Genomic DNA, 21543 nt, shown 5'->3' with positions numbered 1-21543 from the left:
GGATCATTTTATTTCCATGTATTTATATCCATAAAATACTTTCTTTTCTGTTTTGACACTGAAAGGGAGAAGTAGCTTAATTCTGATATCGTGGTATTAACCATATGAAAAGCAGCTTTGTTTTAATTGATTTTGCTCAAATTCATATGTACACCCACGCCCATACATATGCTTGTAAATGAAGAGAGATACAACAGGCAAATCTGTGAGGAAAACTCAGTTTCTAAAATAAACCTTTTAAAACAAGTTTGGTTTTGGTTTTGTTTTCTTTTAATAAAATCTGAAACAGGAAAAATAGATGTTAGAGCTATCTGGAAATAAAATTTTGAATTTTAAATACCTCCCAGAAATATTTGTTAAATTATCAGAAATGTTCCTTGAGTGTAGTTAGAGTGATTAGAGGGAATTTTTTCATTGCTGCCACTTGAATTTTATCTGGCCATATTTGCATGAATGGATCACATTTGGAGAGGGAGATATACATTTGGTTTTTGATATTGTTGAGTTTTGATTTTTTTTGTCTTAGCTTTGCAGATATTTATGTAGAAAGATATTTTGCTTGAAAATCATGAATATAAAATTCAGTATATTTACACATTCTGAATGAAGCCCATGGAAGTAAGTGCTACAAAGTAAAGTTCATATACAGTGAAAATCTCTAGCATTAATTACTCCTGAATGTTTGTGAGTACCCAAAATCCTGACATAAAAGCTGTAATTTCTATGCAAAGTAGATAGGATGATTGAGTTATAATTAAAATGGTAATTATACCCTTAATGCTCTGTATTTGACTTTTCAAAAAAAAATGTTATGCTCCAAGAAAAGCTATTTAAAGATCAGAGAAAAATGTTTGAAAAATGAATGTATTCAAGACAGTCTAGATCTTTTAAAATCCAGTTACTGATTTTTACATGCTTTCATGTATAGTCTGAAACATTTTCTTCATTTATTTTGGTCGATGGAAATAATAAAAAATCATTGGAACGTGAAAAGTTTAAATGAACGCAATATTCTCCAAGTTGATATTTAACATGATAAATATTTGAAATGTTGGAGGGCAGGCAGCAATATTCACTTGCTGACTAAAATCCTGGCCTTCATCCTCTTCACTGGGCGATGCCAGGGAAAGAGCTGGTGGGAATTTGGCAGCCCTGTAGTTCCCTCCTGGCCGGTTTGAGGCATGCCACCCTGCACACTGACAGGACAAATACATTCCCTTCAATCCCTCATGGACTCTAGAATTAAAGCAAGAGCACCTAAAGCTATACATGAAATGTCAGGACTGGCAGTGTGGTGGAACTGTGTCAATATTTGATGATGTATGGCTTGCTGGGAGGCACTGGAAACACTGGCCCCAGCAGAGGTGACACCCGGCTGCTCCACACTCACCCAGCCATGGTGCACACCCAGATGTGTGGGAAGGGGTGGGAGAACAGTGCCCAGGGCGTGGGATGTGCCTACAGATCCAAGAGGATCCATGCAGCAGAGCAGGGCCATTTCCCACCCACTGCCAAACTCCTGTTACGTGCACATGTGCACCCATCTGCCTGTGCAGTGGGATGTCCATACTGGAACTCTGAGCATCTTGATTCACTCTGGAGCTGGTACAGCAGCCCCTTCTGCTCCTCAACTAAGCACTCCTCAGGGCAAAGTAAAAAGAGTCTCTTAGGAAGCTAAAAACAAAGTAAAACTGGTAAAGTTGTGCAGTCTTACCTTTTTTTCCCAGCACATCTCATCAAAAGAGCCCATTTGCCTCCATCCATCTATCTAACCCACACACACATCACTTACCTCGGACTTCAGGACTTTTCATTCTTATTAATTTTGAAATATGATTGAAAGTTTTTCATTGTGTCCCAGAAAAAGCATGATAGGGAGGATTTAGGACAGAATATTCCAATTTTCTTAAACTACAGAGCAGTGATTTCCTAGTTTCTAACCAGCTTTCTCTAACATTACAAAAAAAAAAAAGAAAAGGAGACAAGGACTGTCCTGCTGCTGGTCTATTTTTCTGCTCACCAATGGGTGGTGGTGAAGAACTGTGAGCAGGCTCTGAAATTGGGGTAAAGCTGAAAAGTCACTGAAGGAAATGAGCTTAATTCCTGTTAATTCCATGCTGTCCCTCCTAATCCAGTACCTGCTCCAAAACCAGGGCTGGCTGACATGTAAACCTCCTCTGAGGACAAATGATACCCATGATATTAATCTGTTTGGAAATGTCTCGTGGCTGGTAACAGGGATGATCACATTCTCCAGTGTGTGCTCTGAGTATCATCCTTGGCTCCATGTGTGGCAGGTTCTGTCTCTGTCCAACACCAGGCTGTACCACCCAGATCCAGCATCACAGTATTCCTCTCTCATTCCCTTACATCATCTACCTGTAATGCTCAAGATCCTCCTCTACTGCAAGAAGACTAGAAATGCTAGCAGGAGAAAAAAGAAATTTAAAAACTCATTTGAAGGGTAAGAGGGGAAGGAGCTTGTGTGTGATAACAAGATAAACCTTTGTGAACAGCATCAGTGTTATTCAGAAGCAGCAGTAAAAAGCTGTAGAGGAAAAATAATGGCAAACAAGCTAGTAGCACGTGAGGAAGGAGAAAAATCTGTAAGGAAAGGTAGGGGACAAGGACTATTGGCTGTCATCTCCTCTTGCTTTTTTTCAAGAGACATTTGTGAAATCTTTTCTTCTTGAGTAGTGGAGTCTGTTTCAATACCCCACCCCTTGTTTCATAGTGGTTTATAGTCTCTCAGCAATTAATAATTGAGCTGCTGTTTGCAATCCCCTGCAGTAAGTTCTGAGTCACTGGTTTTTAGTCATTGAAATTTTAAGAAATAGTATTAGTTAGCAAAAGACATGCTTACAGGTATTTATCAATGCTAGTTGGCCTGAAAAAATGTATTGGTAGGCATCATTGATAGCCACTAGCTATTCCAAATTTCTACAGCTGTAAACTGAAATTAAATGCGCATGAAAAAACTTTAAAAGCGTTGCATAAAAAAAGCTGAACTTGTAAAACAGCAGAACTGTTCCATTTTTAAAGACACAGGAAGTCTAAACAAAAGCCTGCTTAAGCAAAGGTAAAAGTCTCAATAAATTTCTCCAAAGTTTGGCTCAGATTCTTTAGTAACAGAAAGGCTTTGAGGGAGGAGGAAAGAAAAAAAAATCTAAAATTATCGGTGATGGTGGATTTAGAAGTTGGTTTCATCAGTGCTTTCTCCACCAAAGTTATAGCATGTTGGATGGCAGTCTCAGCCACATTCAACTATGCTTGCCACATTAAAATGAAGGCAGCTCACTCTATCCTTACTAACTGGACATCAGCAGCTGTGGTTCCTTTGACAAACGTGGCATAAACATGTGCCAGTCCTTAATAAGTGTTTATTTCTTCTTCACCTCATGCTAGTCCATGCCTTTTGAGCTGGGTTTTACATGTGAGGCTTCTAAACTGAAATCCTCAGCATAAATTGTGTAGTGTTTTACAGCTTTGCTAATCTCTTAAGAGATTGTTAGAAAATTTTGTGTTGTGTGTCTTCCTGGATCCTGAACTTTCCAGGGAAAAAAAAACAACAGCAGCAGTTAAGAAGGCTCCTCTTGTATTCTACATTATGTAGAATCATAAAAACATAGAATGGTTTAGGTTGGAAGAAAGTTCATGCAGTTCTAATCCTCTTGTCATAAACAGGGATGCCACCCACAATCCAGGCCTCATCCAACCTGGCCTTGAACACTTCCATGTACGCCTGTGAAGCTGCTGCAAGCTGCAAAAACACTCTTGCCAGGCACTAAACCAGAACAAGAATCAGCCCACAGTCTCCATAAGGCCAAGAAAGCCATCTTCTCCTTTACACAAGTAGTCCTTAACAGCACTGGTGTTGCTGTCTGTGATGGAGCCCCGTGCCCAAATACCATTGCCAAGGGCTGTCTCTGGCCACTGATGTCTGCTCAGTCTGCTGTATTTCTGATAGGCCAGGTGTGTAACTCCCTGGAGAGCTGATGGATGATGGTTTTCTGTCAGCCAGTACACACAGCCAGCAGCTGCTGCTGGAGCTGCATAGTGAGAAGTGGTTGTTCCCTCTCCTGTAAGGTGTGACAGCCCATGCAGTCCTCTGCCTTCCTTGTAGGGCAACCAAGAAGGCAAAATTAGCACCATAGCCCATTTATTTTAAACCCAGAGGGACAAAGATAGAAGGATATGTTTGGTGTGTCTTCTCCCATTGGTGTTGGATGTGTTGTATTACTGGTTTTACAGCTGAATTTCATCTGCAAAGGAAAGAAATGTTCATTTTGTCTCCTTAATGACCTGTCCCACGTTGCTGACATTGTTGCCAACACTATCATTGCAATGCTTTGCTTTGCCCCAGAAATTTACTTAATGAGGCCACGAGAATGGTGATCCTTGGGGAACTGCAGGCAGATAAATGCAGGTAGAGAAACTGAGGCACAGGAATTCTGTAGGTGCTTCAACAAAATGACTGCAGCTTCTCTCCATTGTCATGCCTATGCCAAATGGCATTAGATGCTTACATCCTTGACATCTCATAGCATAGAGGACAACCTTACATCTCATTTGTGCCTGCAGTGAGAATGAGCTCTTCACAAACCTCCAGCTATCTCCCTCTGCAAGCCTGATACTTAATAACACAAGGGAAGCTCATGTTTTGTCCTTTTCTGTGGTATGGCAATATGTTTTGCAATGACAATAATTTCCCTCAAGTCTCCCAGTTGTCCCATGAGAGATTTGCCATCATCCTTGCTTTGAAAAACTTCTCTGTACATTGCCAATGAGAGTTTGTTCTGTAGGATTTTTCAGTTCTAGCTGGACAAAAAAATATTAAGGACAAAAAACAAATAGTAAAGTCTGAGATGTGGAAGTTCAGTTAAAGAAAAATGGTAACACTTCTACATCTCTGTTAGAAGTTGGTGTTAGTCTGCCAACAGTTAAACCCTATATGTACTAAAGAAACCATAAAATACAGGATACATAGCATAGATTTTAGCAAAACATTTGCTGAGATGGGATGGAAATGTCATCTATAAAAAGCCTTCTTAACCACCTTAATATATATAAAATGGCAATCTACAATTTGGCAAGACATATGCATATATATATATGTGCTCATATATATAAAGTATGTGACAAAATACAGCTGTACCACATCATTTTAGCCAGCAAGGGTAAGCCTTTTTTATTCTGTTTGTTTTTCAGGTCAGAAGGTCTGTGATAATTTCATTAGCTGCTGAAACATATTTTTACTGTGTTCCAAGGACAGTGTTAAGTGCACAGGACTCCTGTTACTGGCAATCAAAATGAATATCTAGGACACTGCAATGGGATCTGAACATTTCACTACAAAATCATGGCAATGTGATGAATGTAGAGCTAAATGCTGTGTAGGTGAGGGGATTTTATTCCATTTCCAGGTGTAAGGAAATCACTTTATTCTGATCTCTTACTGATGCCTATTCATTATTACTGCAGCACCCAAACTGAAGGGGTAGACAGTCAATTTAATCTGCTACTGAGCCAGTAGATCAGGGCTCTTCATACAGTCAGTTAGAGAAATAATCTCCTATGGTAAGAGATGACCAAAATACAGCCATCACTCGGGGGTCTTGCATGACTCTGTGGACTAACCAGTAAAAAAGTGGGTAGCTCATGGATGCACACCTAGAAGTAACAACTCCAAACATTCAAGAAAAGGTGAAGAATGCTCAGTTTCCTAAATCCAACTCTCCAAGCTTGTCCCAGTATAGCCTTCTCTCTAGGGATCATTGCACTGCTTTTCCATCAGGGCACTCTGCCCCTCTGGAGTAAAGCTTGTTATCTCTGACAGAGATGTGTCACAGTTCACCATGCTGTTTGTATTGCTAATCAAGGAGACAAACATTTGAGACATAAATTGCATCCTTTCACATCACAATCTGAACTGAACCATCTCTTGACTGCCCATGGCAACAGAGGGGTGTGGTACCCTAGGACACAGCTAAAACAGACTAATATGCAGGTGAGGTTTTAATAACATGCTGGATTATAAGAACAAGGAAGAAGAAATATAAGGGAGAAGGATTGTAAGAAAGAAGACATAAAGAAAGCCATGGGGGACAGAGAGACTGAGATACAATTGTGTTGCCCAGCCATGTATCACCCAACCATTTGTCATGATAGGTATCTTGGGGCACAATGTGGGAGTGGTGAGAAGGCAGCAAACAGGAGAAAGTGGATCTGTGAAGCTCAGGGAGGATTTGAAGTCATAGGTCTTTGGTGAAAGGATATTTTGGTACTGGCAGTAGATCCACAGAATCACATTTCCCAGTTCAGTGACCTTGCAGTGCACTGTCGGCATTGCATAAAAAAAATGTGCTTACATATTATTACTACTGCATTACTTCACAATTAACTAAATGTGAAAATGCAGTAGATCCCCCACCATTTCCCTGCCAAGATACAGCTTTTCTCTCTGTCTCTCACAGTCTCTTTTTCTTATTTTTAATCACTTTCATTTCTAAACATACACAGAAGTTGTTGTGTGAATCAGACCAGTGGTGCTTGAGCTTGAAAAGAAACCCAGGGTGTTTTGATGTTTTGTCAGGTGTAATCAATGAGAGCAAGTCTGATGCTTTTAAATTCCTGTCTGAGGTTTCCTTCCATTCACCTTGCAAAGCACAGGAGTTAGACTTGCAGCATATAACTCTGCAGTGGGAAAGGAGTAAATGACTGCCCAGGTCAGTGTGTTGTGTGCCATATTCATACACACACACCTGCATGCTTTCATACCCACACTGTTCTGAAAAGAGAAAAAAAAGCAAACCCACAAACCCCTGCTGGAGGAGACTGTGCCAACCTGCTACTCACCTGTGGAAATGAACTACCCAGATTAATTACCTGACAAAGGCTGGACTGCAGCTGTCAGCTCAGAGCAAGAATAGTGTGTCAATGAGAAACAAAACTGGAGACATGCTGGAAGGGTTTTTTGTACACCAGGTCTTTTTCTTTTTCTTTTTCTTTTTCTTTTTCTTTTTCTTTTTCTTTTTCTTTTTCTTTTTCTTTTTCTTTTTCTTTTTCTTTTTCTTTTTCTTTTTCTTTTTCTCTTTTTATTTTTTCTTTTTCTCTTTTTATTTTTCTTTTTTACTTCTGAGAATTTCCCCACTATTGCTATTTCTTACTATTTGCCTTGCAGTCATACCAAGGTGCACTAGAACATGCCTGCATTGGGATAAACTCTGCACAGACATGGAGCAAGATTGCTGCCAACCACAAAGCCACACAATTCTCACAGAATCAGGAATACCAGTGAAGTGACTCCAGTGTTAACCATATCACACAGGTGGTGGTTAAAACGACAATAGCTGCATGAGCTAGAAGTTGGAGCTTTTTATTCCTCCTAATTCCCTGAAAGGACTTAGAAGTGGTACCAAGAACAGGCAGTTTTTCTCCTGGTGCAGACACCTTCTGTGCTCATGTTGCTGAGTGCAGGATCCAGCTGCTCTCAGGGCTCACCATGGCCACACACGGCCAGTGTGGCTTTTCTTGTCCTCCTCTACTGCCTACATCTAAAGCTAGGTGCTGTGCAGAGTGGAGGGGTGGGCATGACAGAGCTGGCCATAAACTGAAGTAAAACATGACTTTAACCCTCACCTATATCAAAGAAGTCAGATGCATGACTCCTTGAGTGTTCTCATTTACAGACTGGAAGCTGAGGCAGGGGCTGATGGCATGCCTGGCACCATCAGGCTGCAGGGGATCCAGGCACAGGGGCAGAAACTGAGCCCACATCCCTGAGCCTTCACCCACCCCATTCCTTGCCTGCCATTCACACTCATAAATGCTTCTTTGTGCTAATTTGACCACAGCAAAAACAGTATTAGGAGGTGTGAAGCCTATATACAGACTCAGGAAGGGTCCTGATCCTGTAGATGAAATACTTGCAGTGCAGGCAAGGGTGACCAGGCCAGCAGTGAGAGTGTAAATCACTGCTCACCCTGGAGCTGCCTGAACCACGACCTCATCCCTTACACCTCCAGTTGTTTGCAAAGCCTTTCTGCACCCAGAGGGAGCTTTCACTCAAGATGTGTGTAGAAATTCTCAGATTAGTTTGATTTTTGGGAGGAGGCAGGTGGATTTAAGTGAGAGGTTTTTTTGTTTGTGTTTATTTCTCCCCTCAGAGCTGCCTTTCATTGCACATTTACTAGTTCTGGAAGACAACACCCTGCTGACACTTAGAGAAGCATCAGTGAATAAAGTCTGTTGTACAGACTGCAAAGCCATCTGGACTTTCTGCTGAAAAGGTTGGACATGGTTTTAGGCAAGATTTTATCACATCTGAAAAAAAATAAAACCTTCTGTACTCAGTACCTCTTCCAAGGTTGATGTCAGGGTGTTTTTTTTCCTTTTGTCAGTTGCAAAGCAAAAAAAATGACAAACAGTTGGAAGGCAGTAAGGATCGAGATATAAATCTCTAGAGGAAGCTTTGTCAAAGGTAGTGGAGTATAAACAAAAAATAAATTAGCTGTGGTGTTATCAGAAACTGGACAGCCTTCGATTTGTATAATAGTTTGTCTGGGTTTCCAGACCACCTATGCAATGCCTCTGTGAGGCACAGCACAGATTGACTCGACAGAAGAAGTGAGGAAAATGGTTAAACAGCAATCATAGGAGGAGAAAGGAGGAAGAAAGACAGGAAGACAAAGGTGCAATGGCAGACAGCCTTGAAATCCTTCATTTTTTTGCTTGTATTATTTCCAGAAGTGCCAAGCAGAGCGTTTTACCTTGCTGTCCATATTAATCAGTTCTTGAGTCCAAGAATTTTGTGTATCCCTTGTGTTCTACACCTCTCTTGCTCAGGTTTTGGCAGGACAGTTTCATAGACTGAAAAGGGTAGCACAGGCTTGTGTGCCAGCTCCTCCTGGCTGAGGATCCCTGTGAGCTGAGCAGGAGAGAGAAACATGCTGAAAGCAATTTATTGGAGTGCCCTTTAGGTTATATGCAGCTTAACAAGTGAGCTAACAACCAGTGATTACCTTAGAAACACAGATTGGTGAGACAGTTTTATATATTCTGAGAGCTAGGTATGAAGCTAAGTATTCCTCTTTTCTCTCTGAAATTGCTGTCTGAATTTCAGGGGATTTTTTCTTACCCCACAGCTGTAAAAAGGAGCCCAGATGTGTAATGCCAGACCCCTTAGGAACACTTTGAGTTGCCTTGCTCAAGTATAGTGTGCTGGTAACAGAAATGTATGTTTATTTGTATTAGCCTTTCTATTTTTTTCTGTAAAGAAAGAATTGTACATTTCTTGAGTTTGACACTGAGCAAAACATTGGATCAGATTATCTCTCAATTTAATGATTTTATAGGAATAAATGTATTTACATATCGGGTTTGGTCAATTTTTAGGCAAATTGCTTTTATATTTTTCTGTAAGTACATAAATAAATAGAAATAATAATTTTCAATTTCTTTACTGGCTTTATCAATTTATACCTTTTCTTCTTCAAAAAAGCTCTTATTTTACTGCTCACCAAGAATAAATCATGTAACTTTCCCATGGTGAAGAATTTTTTCAAGAATATTTTATTTGCTGTGAGAAATCTGAGCTGTAACTGAAAACTGTGACATTGCACTCAACTGCAGGCAGATATTTTACACCTGTCTCACAGTCATGGTCACAAGAGAAGGTCATCCTGTGGAGGACAGCCCACACAGTGCCTCATGCCTCCTGCCCTGAGTTCTTGTTCAAAGGCAAATGTGCCAAGGCAACAGATTTTGCCCAAGACTATTGTCACAAGGTTTAAAAATTACATTCTCTGGTTTTAGGTGTGAACACTTGGTTAGGAGTTTCTTGAGTGGAGATGGGACAGTGATGTTTGGGATTTAGAACAGGGGCTAAAAGTAAGATTGATTTTTTAGCTTCACATGCATGTTCTTGGCAGGTATTAAAAAAAAACAAAAAACAAAAAACAAAAAAAATAACCCCAACAATTCTTTATTTCAACAGTGTTGTGTTAATTACTTGTGTTTATCCAGTAAGGGACAGCAGATCAGGGAAGGGCTGTTTTAGCTCTGGCACCAGGCACACACAAGCCCCAGATGGCTCTGAGGGTGCCTGAGTGGCAATTGGGATTCATGGATTCATGAAATCATGGTTCTGCCTCTCCTAGCACAAAGCCACCATGGATGATGAGAACTATTCCTGCTGATTGCACATTTGAGAAGAAGCCCAGAGAAGGGTGAGGTGACATGAAATGTAGTTTCCCTTACCACCCCTCTCAGCCAAGGGAGAGTTTATTAGCAAGGTTACAGCCAAATTTTGAGGATCATTACAACAAATGACAGTAAGATCTTTAATGAGAAGAAAGGAAAAAATCCAGTGTCTATATGGTAATGGCCACACAAAGTATTATAGGCCTTGCTCTGCAGTGATTCAGAAAGTTGAGTTGTGTTGTGTCTTGCTGGGATCAGCAGTTCAGAATAGATTAAATTTGTTTTGGACACTGGCTGCTCTCTGCTTTATCTAACAACGCCCATGTGTGATGGGAAAGGCACTAAATAGCACAGACCATTAATGAGAACCATAAACACACAGGCAGAGATTTTCAATATTATGCTCAAGGGATTTGAGCAAGCACTGTTCTCTCCCTGCTCTGAGCATTTACCCAGGAGCTTCTAACTGGTGAAGCTTTGGGAAGAGAGTGGACCTTGAACAGCCAAGAGAATGTGACAAAGGTATTCATTGTAATGTACCTAAACAAGGTAAAGCAAGGAAACTGAAAACTGAAGACATTTCTCAGATGAAGGATTGATTTTTATTAAAGAGAGGCAACTCATAATATGAATCTAAAATCTAGTGTTTTTACAGTTAGCCATTCCTAGTCACTGGTGGCTTTATATAGCTTTTATCTAGTTAAAGAAAACCCATTGGTGCTAATTTAATATCTGTTGTGTACAACAGCTTGACACCTGAGGCTTGTCCTAAAGCAGGCACAAGGCTGCAAAGTTAGCACTACTTCATTTTTTGAATTATTCAGCACTCGCTGCCAACTTCATGTGTGCCTCTTTAGGAAGAAGGCTTTTGGATTAATAATCAGTAAAAGGAAAGAAAAAAGGCAAACAAATAACCATTCCTTTCTGGTGTTTGTTAGCAGGTGCAGTATTGACTTCAGGAATGATTCTGCAAAATTGGTGTGGACATTCTTCATTACCAGAGCTGTATGCAGCAGGAGCAAAGCTGGCAACCTAGCACGGCCTCCTTTGGGGAACAACTGTTCTTGCCAGTGGAAAAGCTTGTTTTCTTAAATTTATTAAATGCTACCTATTGGTAGCATCTCTTTAGAGTAAGAAGAATGCAGACAGCAATGAGTCAACCTCAAATAGAGGGGCCTGTACATTAGCATCCTAACATTATCACACTAATGTAAATTGAAAGATTCTACTTAAACCTACATGCAAAATGGTTTTTTTACCAAATAGAAAACCTTACTTTTTGAAGGAGCTGAGGCATTTGGATTTGACAGTTTCCTTTTTTCAATAGTATGCTTATTTTATGTGTTCTATTTTCTTTCAGTCACTCCAGGGGTTTCTGAAACAAATAAAAAGATACATTATGTTGTTTGATTGATTCCCTGTAGTCAAGGGATATATTGAGAAAACAGACCAATTTTTTTCACTGAGCTTGTAGAATAAATTCCACTTTGATCTTTATACTTCCTACTGTGGCTACACATTTCCTCTGAGATATTTAACACTGATTAATCTCATTTACAGGATCCCATAGTGATACTCAGGGACAAATTCAGAAACTTTTGTGGAAAAACTTGCATCATAGCTTTTGGTTTCTAAATTTGTCCCTTCCTATTGCCCCCAAATGCCCCCAAAAGTCTTGGGCTATGTTTCCCCTATTTCAAACTTAATATTTGTGTATAAAAATTCAATGTTTTAAGAAAAAAAAATCAGTGAATTTCCAAACAGTACCTCTTTGTCAGTTATGACTAAAAATTTCACTGAAAATATTTAAAACAAATTTTATCAGGAGACTTTTGTGATCCCTAGTAAAAGAGTTTCAGATGCAGTAGAGGTAATTCAGCTGGCATTTAGCCACTCAAGAAACATATTAAGTGAGAAACCTACCACAGCCTTTAATCATTGCTGGAGCATATGCTGGGTATATGAACAATTAATCAAAATCTGAGTATATATATTTTTTAGCAGATCGCCCATTCATTAAAATAGGGTTGAAACTGAAACCTAAAGAGGTCATTGGCAAACCTAATGTCAAGTTTTACCAAAGATAAACCTTAACCAATTCTCTTATTCCACCTTTTTCTCATCTTAATTTTTCCATGCATGTTGTATCCTCCCAACTCCAGCACAGGCAGTGCTATTGTTTTCATAAAGCCCTAAGTTTATTGTGAGGCACAAAAGAAAAATAGGTGAGAGAAGGAATTCTCTTTTTAAAATCCCATTCTTGGATCTTTTAGGGCATTTCATCATTCTTCTGTCTGCCACACAGGGACTATGTTCAAAGTCTGCTTCACACAGCAACCAGCACAGTGCTGATATTTAGTAAATGATCACTAATGATAGAAGCAACAGCGTGGAGGCAAATATGTTTTGTGGGGCTTGGGAAATTAGCAGAGCAATCAGCCTCCAGCCAGGGTGAGGGAGGAGAGGGAAATAGACAGCAAATAATCACTCTGAGCCCAGGAGCTGCTCACACAGTCTGGACAAGCTGGGCAAGTCAGCTGAGGTCAGCCAAGCCACTGAGGAGCTTTCATAAACACAGAGCAAATTTGGGACATTTGATGATCACAGAAATGAGGAATTCATTGAGGTAGCTCAGCATCATATGTAGCTAAACATTTGTAATAGGACTATGAACAGATGGGGGAGGGTGGTGAAAGTGATTCTTTTGACTGAATCAATAGGACCAGTTGATCTTCCTCATCAATCTTGATAAGAAAACTGTGAGGATACTTAGTGTCAGAAGTGCTTTATTGGAGTTTTCATTAAAAGCTCCATGTGGAAATGTGTACCCAGCTGCTGCCACATGCAGCCTGTGCAGCACATGCCCCATCCCCCTCTAAGAAAAACTGAGAAGACCTTTCTGAATCAGGATGTACACAGGATATATCAGCACACTCAGATAAAATGAAACATACAGCCAGACAAAATAAAACCACGGCCATCTAAGATAAAACAAAGCCCATATACACTGACCCTGAGGGGTAAGCCAGAGCCAGACATAATGATCAATACTGTAAGAGTTATGATCAGAGAGAAATAATTACTGCACATCTCAAGGAAAGAACCACAATGAATTCCCTGGCAGGGCCTTGTTCTTTGAGTAATAATCTGCAAATGCCTGCACATGCTGAAGGAAGGCTGAGTTATGATGGGCTGTGGACTGCAGCCTCCAGTCTGGATGCAGAAGTCCTTGTGTGACTCTGCTTGGAGAGTTTCATCACTGACAGTGCCATTTGCCTCACATTTTCCCTGAGAGGTGTGTAAGAATTGTCTCCTTTTACCTCTGGATAAAGGGGGTCATGGCAAAGCAAGTGGTTTGCACCAAGGCCTCCAGGAGGGCAGGCATGGAATGAGCTCAGCCTGCAGCCCCTTTTCTGTGTCAACCTTCCTTCCTTCCTTCCTTCCTTCCTTCCTTCCTTCCTTCCTTCCTTCCTTCCTTCCTTCCTTCCTTCCTTCCTCCTTCCTTCCTTCCTTCCTCCTTCCTTCCTTCCTTCCTTCCTTCCTTCCTTCCTCTTCCTTCCTTCCTTCCTTCCTTCCTTCCTTCCTGTCCTTCCTTCCTTCCTTCCTTCCTTCCTTCCTTCCTTCCTTCCTTCCTTCCTTCCTTCCTTCCTCCTTCCTTCCTTCTTCCTTCCTTCCTTCCTTCCTTCCTTCCTTCCTTCCTTCCTTCCTTCTTCCTCCTTCTTCCTTCCTTCCTTCCTTCCTTCCTCCTCCTTCCCTTCCTTCCTTCCTTCCTTCCTTCCTTCCTTCCTTCCTTCCTTCCTTCCTTCCTTCCTCCCCTTCCTCCCTCCCTCCTCCCCTCCCTCTCCTCCCTCCCTCCTCCTCCCTCCTCCTCCCTCCCTTCCTCCCTTCCTCCCTTCCTCCCTTCCTCCCTTCCTCCCTTCCTCCCTTCCTCCCTTCCTCCCTTCCCCCCTCCCTCCCTCCCTCCCTCCCTCCCTCCCTCCCTCCTCCCTCCCTCCCCCCTCCTCCCTCCCTCCCTCCCTCCCTCCCTCCCTCCCTCCCTCCCTCCCCTCCCTTCCCCCCCTTCCCTTCCCCTCCTCTCCTTCCTCTTCCTCCCTTCTCCCTTCCCTCCCTTCCTCCCCTTCCTCCCTTCCTCCCTTCCTTCCTTCCTTCCTTCCCTTCCTTCCTTCCTTCCTTCCTTCCTTCCTTCCTTCCTTCCTTCCTCCTTCCTTCCTTCCTTCCTTCCTTCCTTCCTTCCTTCCTTCCTTCCTTCCTTCCTTCCTTCCTTCCTTCCTTCCTTCCTTCCTTCCTTCCTTCCTTCCTTCCTTCCTTCCTTCCTCCTTCCTTCCTTCCTTCCTTCCTTCCTTCCTTCCTTCCTTCCTTCCTTCCTTCCTTCCTTTCCTTCCTTCCTTCCTTCCTTCCTTCCTTCCTTCCTTCCTTCCTTCCTTCCTTCCTTCCTCCTTCCTTCCTTCCTTCCTTCCCTTCCTTCCTTCCTTCCTTCCTTCCTTCCTTCCTTCCTTCCTTCCTTCCTTCCTTCCTTCCTTCCTTCCTTCCTTCCTTCCTTCCTTCCTTCCTTCCTTCCTTCCTTCCTTCCTTCCTTCCTTCCTTCCTTCCTTCCTTCCTTCCTTCCTTTTTCCTTCTGTCCACAGGCCATCCTGCTCCTCCATTCCTCTAGGTGATTGTTCAGTGCTCTCCATTGTGCTGGGGGAGCCCCTGGCTCTAAATTGATTTCAGAAGATTGATGGTGGAGGGCAGCCCACGACCCTCGGCTGTTTCTCTGCTCAAGGCTGCACCTTGAAGATGATGTAGCACCTGGGAAGAGCCTGACTAATTCATTGACTTGAGGGTACAATCACTTATCAATGAATCTCCAACTAACTACAGCAAACTTATTTACAAGCCTGGGAAAAAAATGTGTTGGGTAGCAATTTGCTATACAGCCTGACCAGGAGCAGCTCTTCAGGATTGATCTCTGTGCTGTGTTTTCCTCCCCTCTTATTTAGACAGTGAGAGCTCCCTGCAGGAAAAACATACAAACTCCCACTGTCAATGGGTGTATATTTCCTTCTTGGACAGTGAAAAGAACTAGGTGTGCATCTCCTTTTATCTGTGAAGAGAGTTGTGAACTTAATTCAACCTGATCCCCATTCATCGTGTTCAACATTTAGCCCCCAAATGTCAGTGAGATTCTGGGAATAAAGTACTTGGGAGACAGCAGAAACAGAGCCCTTAGTGATATCTGTGTAGTAGAATATTTCTCCCCATCCATATGCAAATCTAACCTTTTTGATATTTCAGCCCTATAAACCCTAAGACAGGATTTCAATAGAAAATGTTTACTAAAGGCTTTCTCCTTTATAATCTATTGATTTTAATATCCTTACTATTCCTGTTGAATGTCAGTTTTACCCTGAAGACTCTCATTGCAAACTTGAGCACATTTAATTATTTATACCATTTGAAATATTAGTGCTGAGAAATCCCTAAAAGTTTTTGGTTCTGTAATGGTGTGATCTAAAGTTTGATTTTCATTTGTGAATAACACAAGTAATTTGATATAGTAATCAAGGACAGATGAATACTTCAGACAAAACAGTGCAGTTTTAATAGCAATGACATCTATTTTTCATCTTTCCAGACTCCTTGTGTATGTTAAAATACAGCTCATTAAGTACTGTAGGATCTCTCAGTGAACAATTTAGCATTATGTTTTCTTTCTTCTGCCAGCTGCCTGATCAAGAAACTTGTTTTCATCAGAGGCAGAGTGCATTTAGGCAATGTTCAAGGTTTGAATGCAACCTAGGGTTGATTTGCCCCTGGATGGGGTCAAGCAATCTTCTTTGCCTTACTTGTATCACTCACTGTTTTCACAAGACTGACATTTGTCTCTGAGACAATTATTTTTTGTACAGAAGAATATATTGAGGACCTATGAAAAGATTTTGATAGCAGGAAAATCAAAGCAGGGGATTTTAAAAACCTCAGCACCTTGAAGGTCAGTTCTTCCCCTGAGTCATGTCTTTTACTCCCAAATCCACCCAAAGCCAAAGTGATGGAGCTCACCCTTCCTGGCCAGGGTTTGGGCACACTTGAGCTCCCATCCCTGCCACTTGAGCTTTGTCTGGAACATCTGAGAGTCAGGAATGCTTCCACTGACTTCAGTGATGGTTTGTACCAGACCCCAGTGTTCCAAGGGGAAGAAACCCTTAGGCATAAATCCTCCTAGGTTCAGCACTCAAGAATCATTCATGCATTTATTCTTCCATGTATATTGGAAGAAAAATTAACATTTCTGACTGTCCATATATTTTTATTTTCTTCACCCCTGTCCCCTTGCCCCAAGCTGAATTTCCTTGTCATTACGTGTTCAGAGCAATTACATGCACCTCTATTACTTGCACTGAATTTCTCTTTTACAAGTCAAGTTTCTATTCTTATTTTTCCCTCATCTTTGGATATTTTCCCTTTATCTTCTACCAACCTGATAGCTGTTCAGAAGCTGCCAAGATGTATTTGGCTCTTGTATTTACTCCAGATGGAGACTTTTATTTTCACTCATATCTGGCAGTAGGAACTGTGGTATCACCAAACACAACTTTTCTCTGAGATTGTTTTGATAGAAGAACCATCCCTTTCTCATATGGTTTATAAGTTACTTCTGATGGCAGATAATGTAGTCTAGCCTGGATCCTAAAAGTTCAACAAGACTCACAATAGCCATAAATAGCTGGATTTTTCTGGTTTATATCTCCTCAGGAATAACCATCTGGATTTGTATTTTTTAGTAGTCTAGCATTATTGTTTAAGAGTAAAGCTAGAAAATATCTGGAATGAAATCTGTGGTTCTAAACTGAGCAGGGATAAATGTAGCCACTCTTATTTCCACCATATCTGTCCTGTGTGCATTAGATATGTCTGTAACCAGTTGAGGTTTCCTAAGAAGCAATGAGGACCAGTCTAAAGGCTCTAAATAGGCAGAAATGATGTCACTGATTTCATTTCACAGAACTAGGTCAAGCCAAATAGCTGTTCTGGTGTGTGCTAGAGGGAAGGCAGGGTTCTGCACAGATGGGATAGGTGAGGAACCCAGTGCCACATCCAGCTCTGCCACTAGCTCAACTTACAGGGCCAGAGTGTTGAAAGCTCTGAAATCAGTGCTGCACTAGAAGCAGCAGTCTTCAGGGTATCAAATCTCTTATGGGGCTGAGCCTCTTCCTTACTTTTCTCCATCTACAAAAATAAGCTGCTCCTTTTCCTCCTTTCTGTTTTACTTTGGAATACCCATTTGGAAATTTAGGGCAATATGACATCCTGGAAATGACCTCTCAGATGAGACACTTGCTGGTTGTTTTTCCAGCATCCTACATGTATTCATTCATCTTTGTTACTCCTTTGCTTCCATTAGTTTCACTGGCATCCTTTTAGGCAATGGAATCAAGACAAAAACATGTTTGCCTGACTTATTTTAGCTAAGAGGCTTCATATTTAATGGATTTGCTGTTATTTAATGTCCCAGGTCATTCCTTGGGATCAGCAAATGCTGAATTTCTTATCGCCCTTAAATGTTATCTGAAGTCATGTCGTTATTTTGCCTTTAGTGAGTCTCTTTGCTCTCTGGCTTTGGAACTTACTGCCAAATGAAGTAAAGAAAGCTCTGACTATGGGGAATTTCTAAATCCAAAGTTAAAAGTTATTTGTTCTGTTTAGCATTTTTTAAATTATTCTTTTAGGAATTGTATGTGCCTCTCAGCTAATTAACTCTTAATGAGCGCAAAATGCCCTGGGATGCAGATTTGGAGGGTACACTAGAAATGCAGACATGGATTGGACTGCAGTACTGCAGCAGATGAAATTTATGATTTGATTCTTTTTTTAAATGATGGTGCAGATATTTTTATTGAGATACTCTTCCCCCCCACCCATCTTTCTAGTCTAAATAAAGCTGATCAGATTTTCAGTCCACCATATGGGGCCCAGTTATATCAGTTCTGCAAATACACTTTAGTTTTCCATTATGGATGAAGTCACTCTTCAGCAGGGAAAACAAGTTGAGAAACAAACTTTCATATTATGAAAGACAGGCAGTGTTCCAGCACTGAGCACTTAACCAGAGCATCAGGAAATCAGAACACCTGGCTGTGCCCAGCTCTGTGCTATTCCCCTGGACCAGTCCCTCACCCTTTTAGTGCCTTCACTCATTCATCTGTAAAGCAACTATAATTGCATTTATATCACAAGGGTGCCTTGATGCCTGACAAATGAGAATTGACCCAAAATTCATCCTTCAGAAGCACTGTATGAGCAGTACCTCGCTCACATGGTGATTGTGGACAATTAGATTGGAAGAGGTATAAATGCAGTGAAAGTGAAATTCCATTTAGGAACTGTCAAACTGTTCTTGATAATTTTTCTTAGTTTTCATCTAATTCTAGTGTGGAATTTTGCATGCATCTCCCAGAAAGGCTTTATATGCCTTTTTATTTCTTCTGCAACAAGACAGCATATTTTATTCCATGTTATATTAAACTGTATTTTGAGCAAATGTTTTTTTCCCAGAACAGTACCTTGGAAAGCTAGGTTTAGAGAAACAAAGAAAAACTATTGTGTCAAAGAAATCATATCTTCTATGTATCTGATTAAATTTCAGTCACTTACAAAGATTGTACACAGAAAAAAAATAATCCTGGTTTTATGAAAAGGGGTTTGCCTAAGTGTTGTTATGTTTTATTTAATTAGGTTTTTTTATACTTGCCATAATAATGTTTTAAAATTAAGCTGAATTTCCACAACAAACTGTAGAAGTATATGGTGTACAGCCTGCAAAGGCACTTAATGGCAGTAGCATTACTGATATTTGTGAGTTAGAACCTGCTTTCCTCTAAAAAATAGCCATATGTTCTCCCAGTTTAAAAACACTGTTTTACACCAGCTTTTTTTTCATTAACATTAACAGTTTGGGGATGAAAAGAATTAATATGATCTTCTTAAATACATTTCTTTATTTCTGCATAGTTGTGAGGGAAGTGGTGTATCAGACACAGGCTCTCCTCTATGTGTGCCATGAACACATCCAATGAAACCAAGTGAATTAATGGTGGCCTGTTTTACCAGGACATCCCCCAGGTAGCATATCCCAACACCAGGAAAAAAAAGAATGGAACTGTTGTTTGGTTGAGCCACTTTTCCTAACAAACACAATCACTTGGGCTAACCAGATTTCAGGGTGTCAGGTTTCTCTGTCAGCACCCTATAGTAAGCTCCAGCTCCCAGGAACTGCCTCCAGAAGGATTTGTAGTTACAGCTTGGTTCTCTACAAGAAATCATATGTCTATAAAAAAAATCCTATAGCTGTTACTTTTTTATGTTCAGACTTAAAAAGCACTTTAAGAACAACTCACACTCACTAACAGTGTTCTACTGACTTATCTCTAATGTATGCTTGAGAGCTCAGTGCAAAACAAAGTGCAGTGATTAAGTAAATTAAAAGATACCAAACATTGTAGCAGGGAATCATTCCAAGTAGTGGTGTTCTCAGGAGCACCAGAGCTGCTTTAGGCTCATGCTCATCCATGCAGAGTTTACAGAATTCACTTTTTAGACTTTTTGAACCTGCTCTGGTTTAGTTACCAGCTTCCCAAGACTCTCCCTGGTGATTGGACTCATTCATACCTGGGGCTTCACACACTCTCCAGTGCCCAGTCCATGGGAAAATCTGACCTTCCAAAAAAGATTCCATGCTCATGAGGAGACATGGCAGACCAGTCCCTCCCAGACTACTGCACAGCCATGAACTGCAAGCAGCATCTTTGGTAGGATATGCAAGGAGAGATTCCCCTTTGTCCCTGTGCCTGTCCAGGTGCTCCTCTGACAGATTCCTGAGCTGATCACTTTGCCTTCGTAGCTGTGAGTCACTAAAAACTCACTCTGAATGCAGAAATAGGTGTTTTTTACCAAAAAAACAGGCTTCAACTCAGCTCTCCGTTTTCAGTGGGCTAATGGAAATTTTCAGTGGGCTCACAGAAAGAAGTGGTTTTGTAGGACACAGGTCCACCTCTTTAGCTTACTGTAATCAAGTGCTTTAAGTTCCTGTGAACTGGTACTGGACCAATGTCTTAAGAGAGTGGAAAGAGGTTCAGCCTCTAAATCTTCTCCCTTTACCCCCAGTCCTAGTCAATGTGGCTCTCAGCTTTCATGCAGTTCATTTTGCCATTTCTGAGGATGATGTAGGAAGTTGAAGGAGGGATATTCGTTTTATCTTGGCTCAGATAGGTGGTGTTTAATTCTGAAGTGGACCTCTCAGCAGCTGACATCAGGTGACTAATCTGCCCGGGTTCCTCAATCAAAGGAGTGAAAATATTCTTTCTGAATGTCTCTTTCAGGATTTTGCTGACTCCATATACCAAATGGTTGCACAGAAGTTCCAGGAACTGACAGACAATTTCACTTCCATGCACGCACGCCACAAAACCCTTGCAGGCATTGTGATGACCAAAGGTAAGATATCCTCCCATTTTTTTCCTCTGGCATTTTTCATGACTAAGTAATACATTATTTATATGGTTCACAATACTGAAGGATGACTTTACTCCCACACAGAAAAATGAATAGTAATGCAGTGAAAAGAAGCATTAAATATTTACACCTCAAGTAAATTCACACAAAAAATATTGGCAACAGAGTTGAAGATTTATTTGTAAATATGTCACTACATTTCTTTGTTTACAGGACAAAATGCAGCCCTTTTTCATTTCCTTACAGATGGGGGAGAGAGTTAGTTATCAATAAAAGTAATTGTTTATTACTTTCTTAGGTCTGGAAACACCAAGTTCTTGTTGTATAAGGCTACCATAAACTTTGGTTTAGACTGGCAGCAGAAACAAATGTGCTTTCCAGTCAAAAGAATCAAGCCCAGAGTATGTGTAATTTTAGTTCTGCTCTTTTCTAGCCATGGGAAATATATATAGTTACCAGCAGGGCCAAAATTTGGCATTCACTCCTGTTAAGACTTAACTGATTGGCACATACTATGTGGAAATCTTCAGTGCTTTGATGAAAGAGTTGCATAGATGGTCTTTTTGGCAAACATCCTTCAGTTGGGGCACCTCAGTATTTATGAGGATGTCAGCAGTGGAGATATTTCCATAAACTTCATTCTCACTCTGACACGTGGAGCAGTGGGTCCAGTGCAGAAATGAGAGAATAAGCTCAGAGGGGAAAGGCACATATAATTCACCCAGGCTTGTTTCACTCCTTCCTTTCTACAATTACATTAGCTACATTCAATGGGGACAGTTGTGAATATTGCAAGATAGCAGGATGGAGACAGGATTTTCTGATGGATCTTTTCCAACCACAGAGCCTAAATGC

The 21543-nt window shown here is 40.9% G+C and overlaps 1 protein-coding gene across 1 annotated transcript in view; it reads left to right on the top strand.

The window, feature by feature from the left end:
* The window catches only part of ADARB2 (adenosine deaminase RNA specific B2 (inactive)), a 299798-nt gene that overhangs the window by 220066 nt on the left and 58189 nt on the right, over positions 1-21543 (top strand). The window contains exon 4 of the mRNA XM_079301298.1: positions 20556-20670. Within this exon, the coding sequence (XP_079157424.1) occupies positions 20556-20670 (115 nt within the window). The remainder of the gene's footprint in view (positions 1-20555; positions 20671-21543) is intronic.

The sequence above is a fragment of the Erithacus rubecula genome (genome assembly GCF_903797595.1).
Source record: "Erithacus rubecula genome assembly, chromosome: 3".
NCBI classification, from domain to species: Eukaryota; Metazoa; Chordata; class Aves; order Passeriformes; family Muscicapidae; genus Erithacus; species Erithacus rubecula.
The sequence above is the reverse complement of the archived record's forward strand: the minus strand, read 5'-3'. Positions and strand labels throughout refer to the sequence as shown.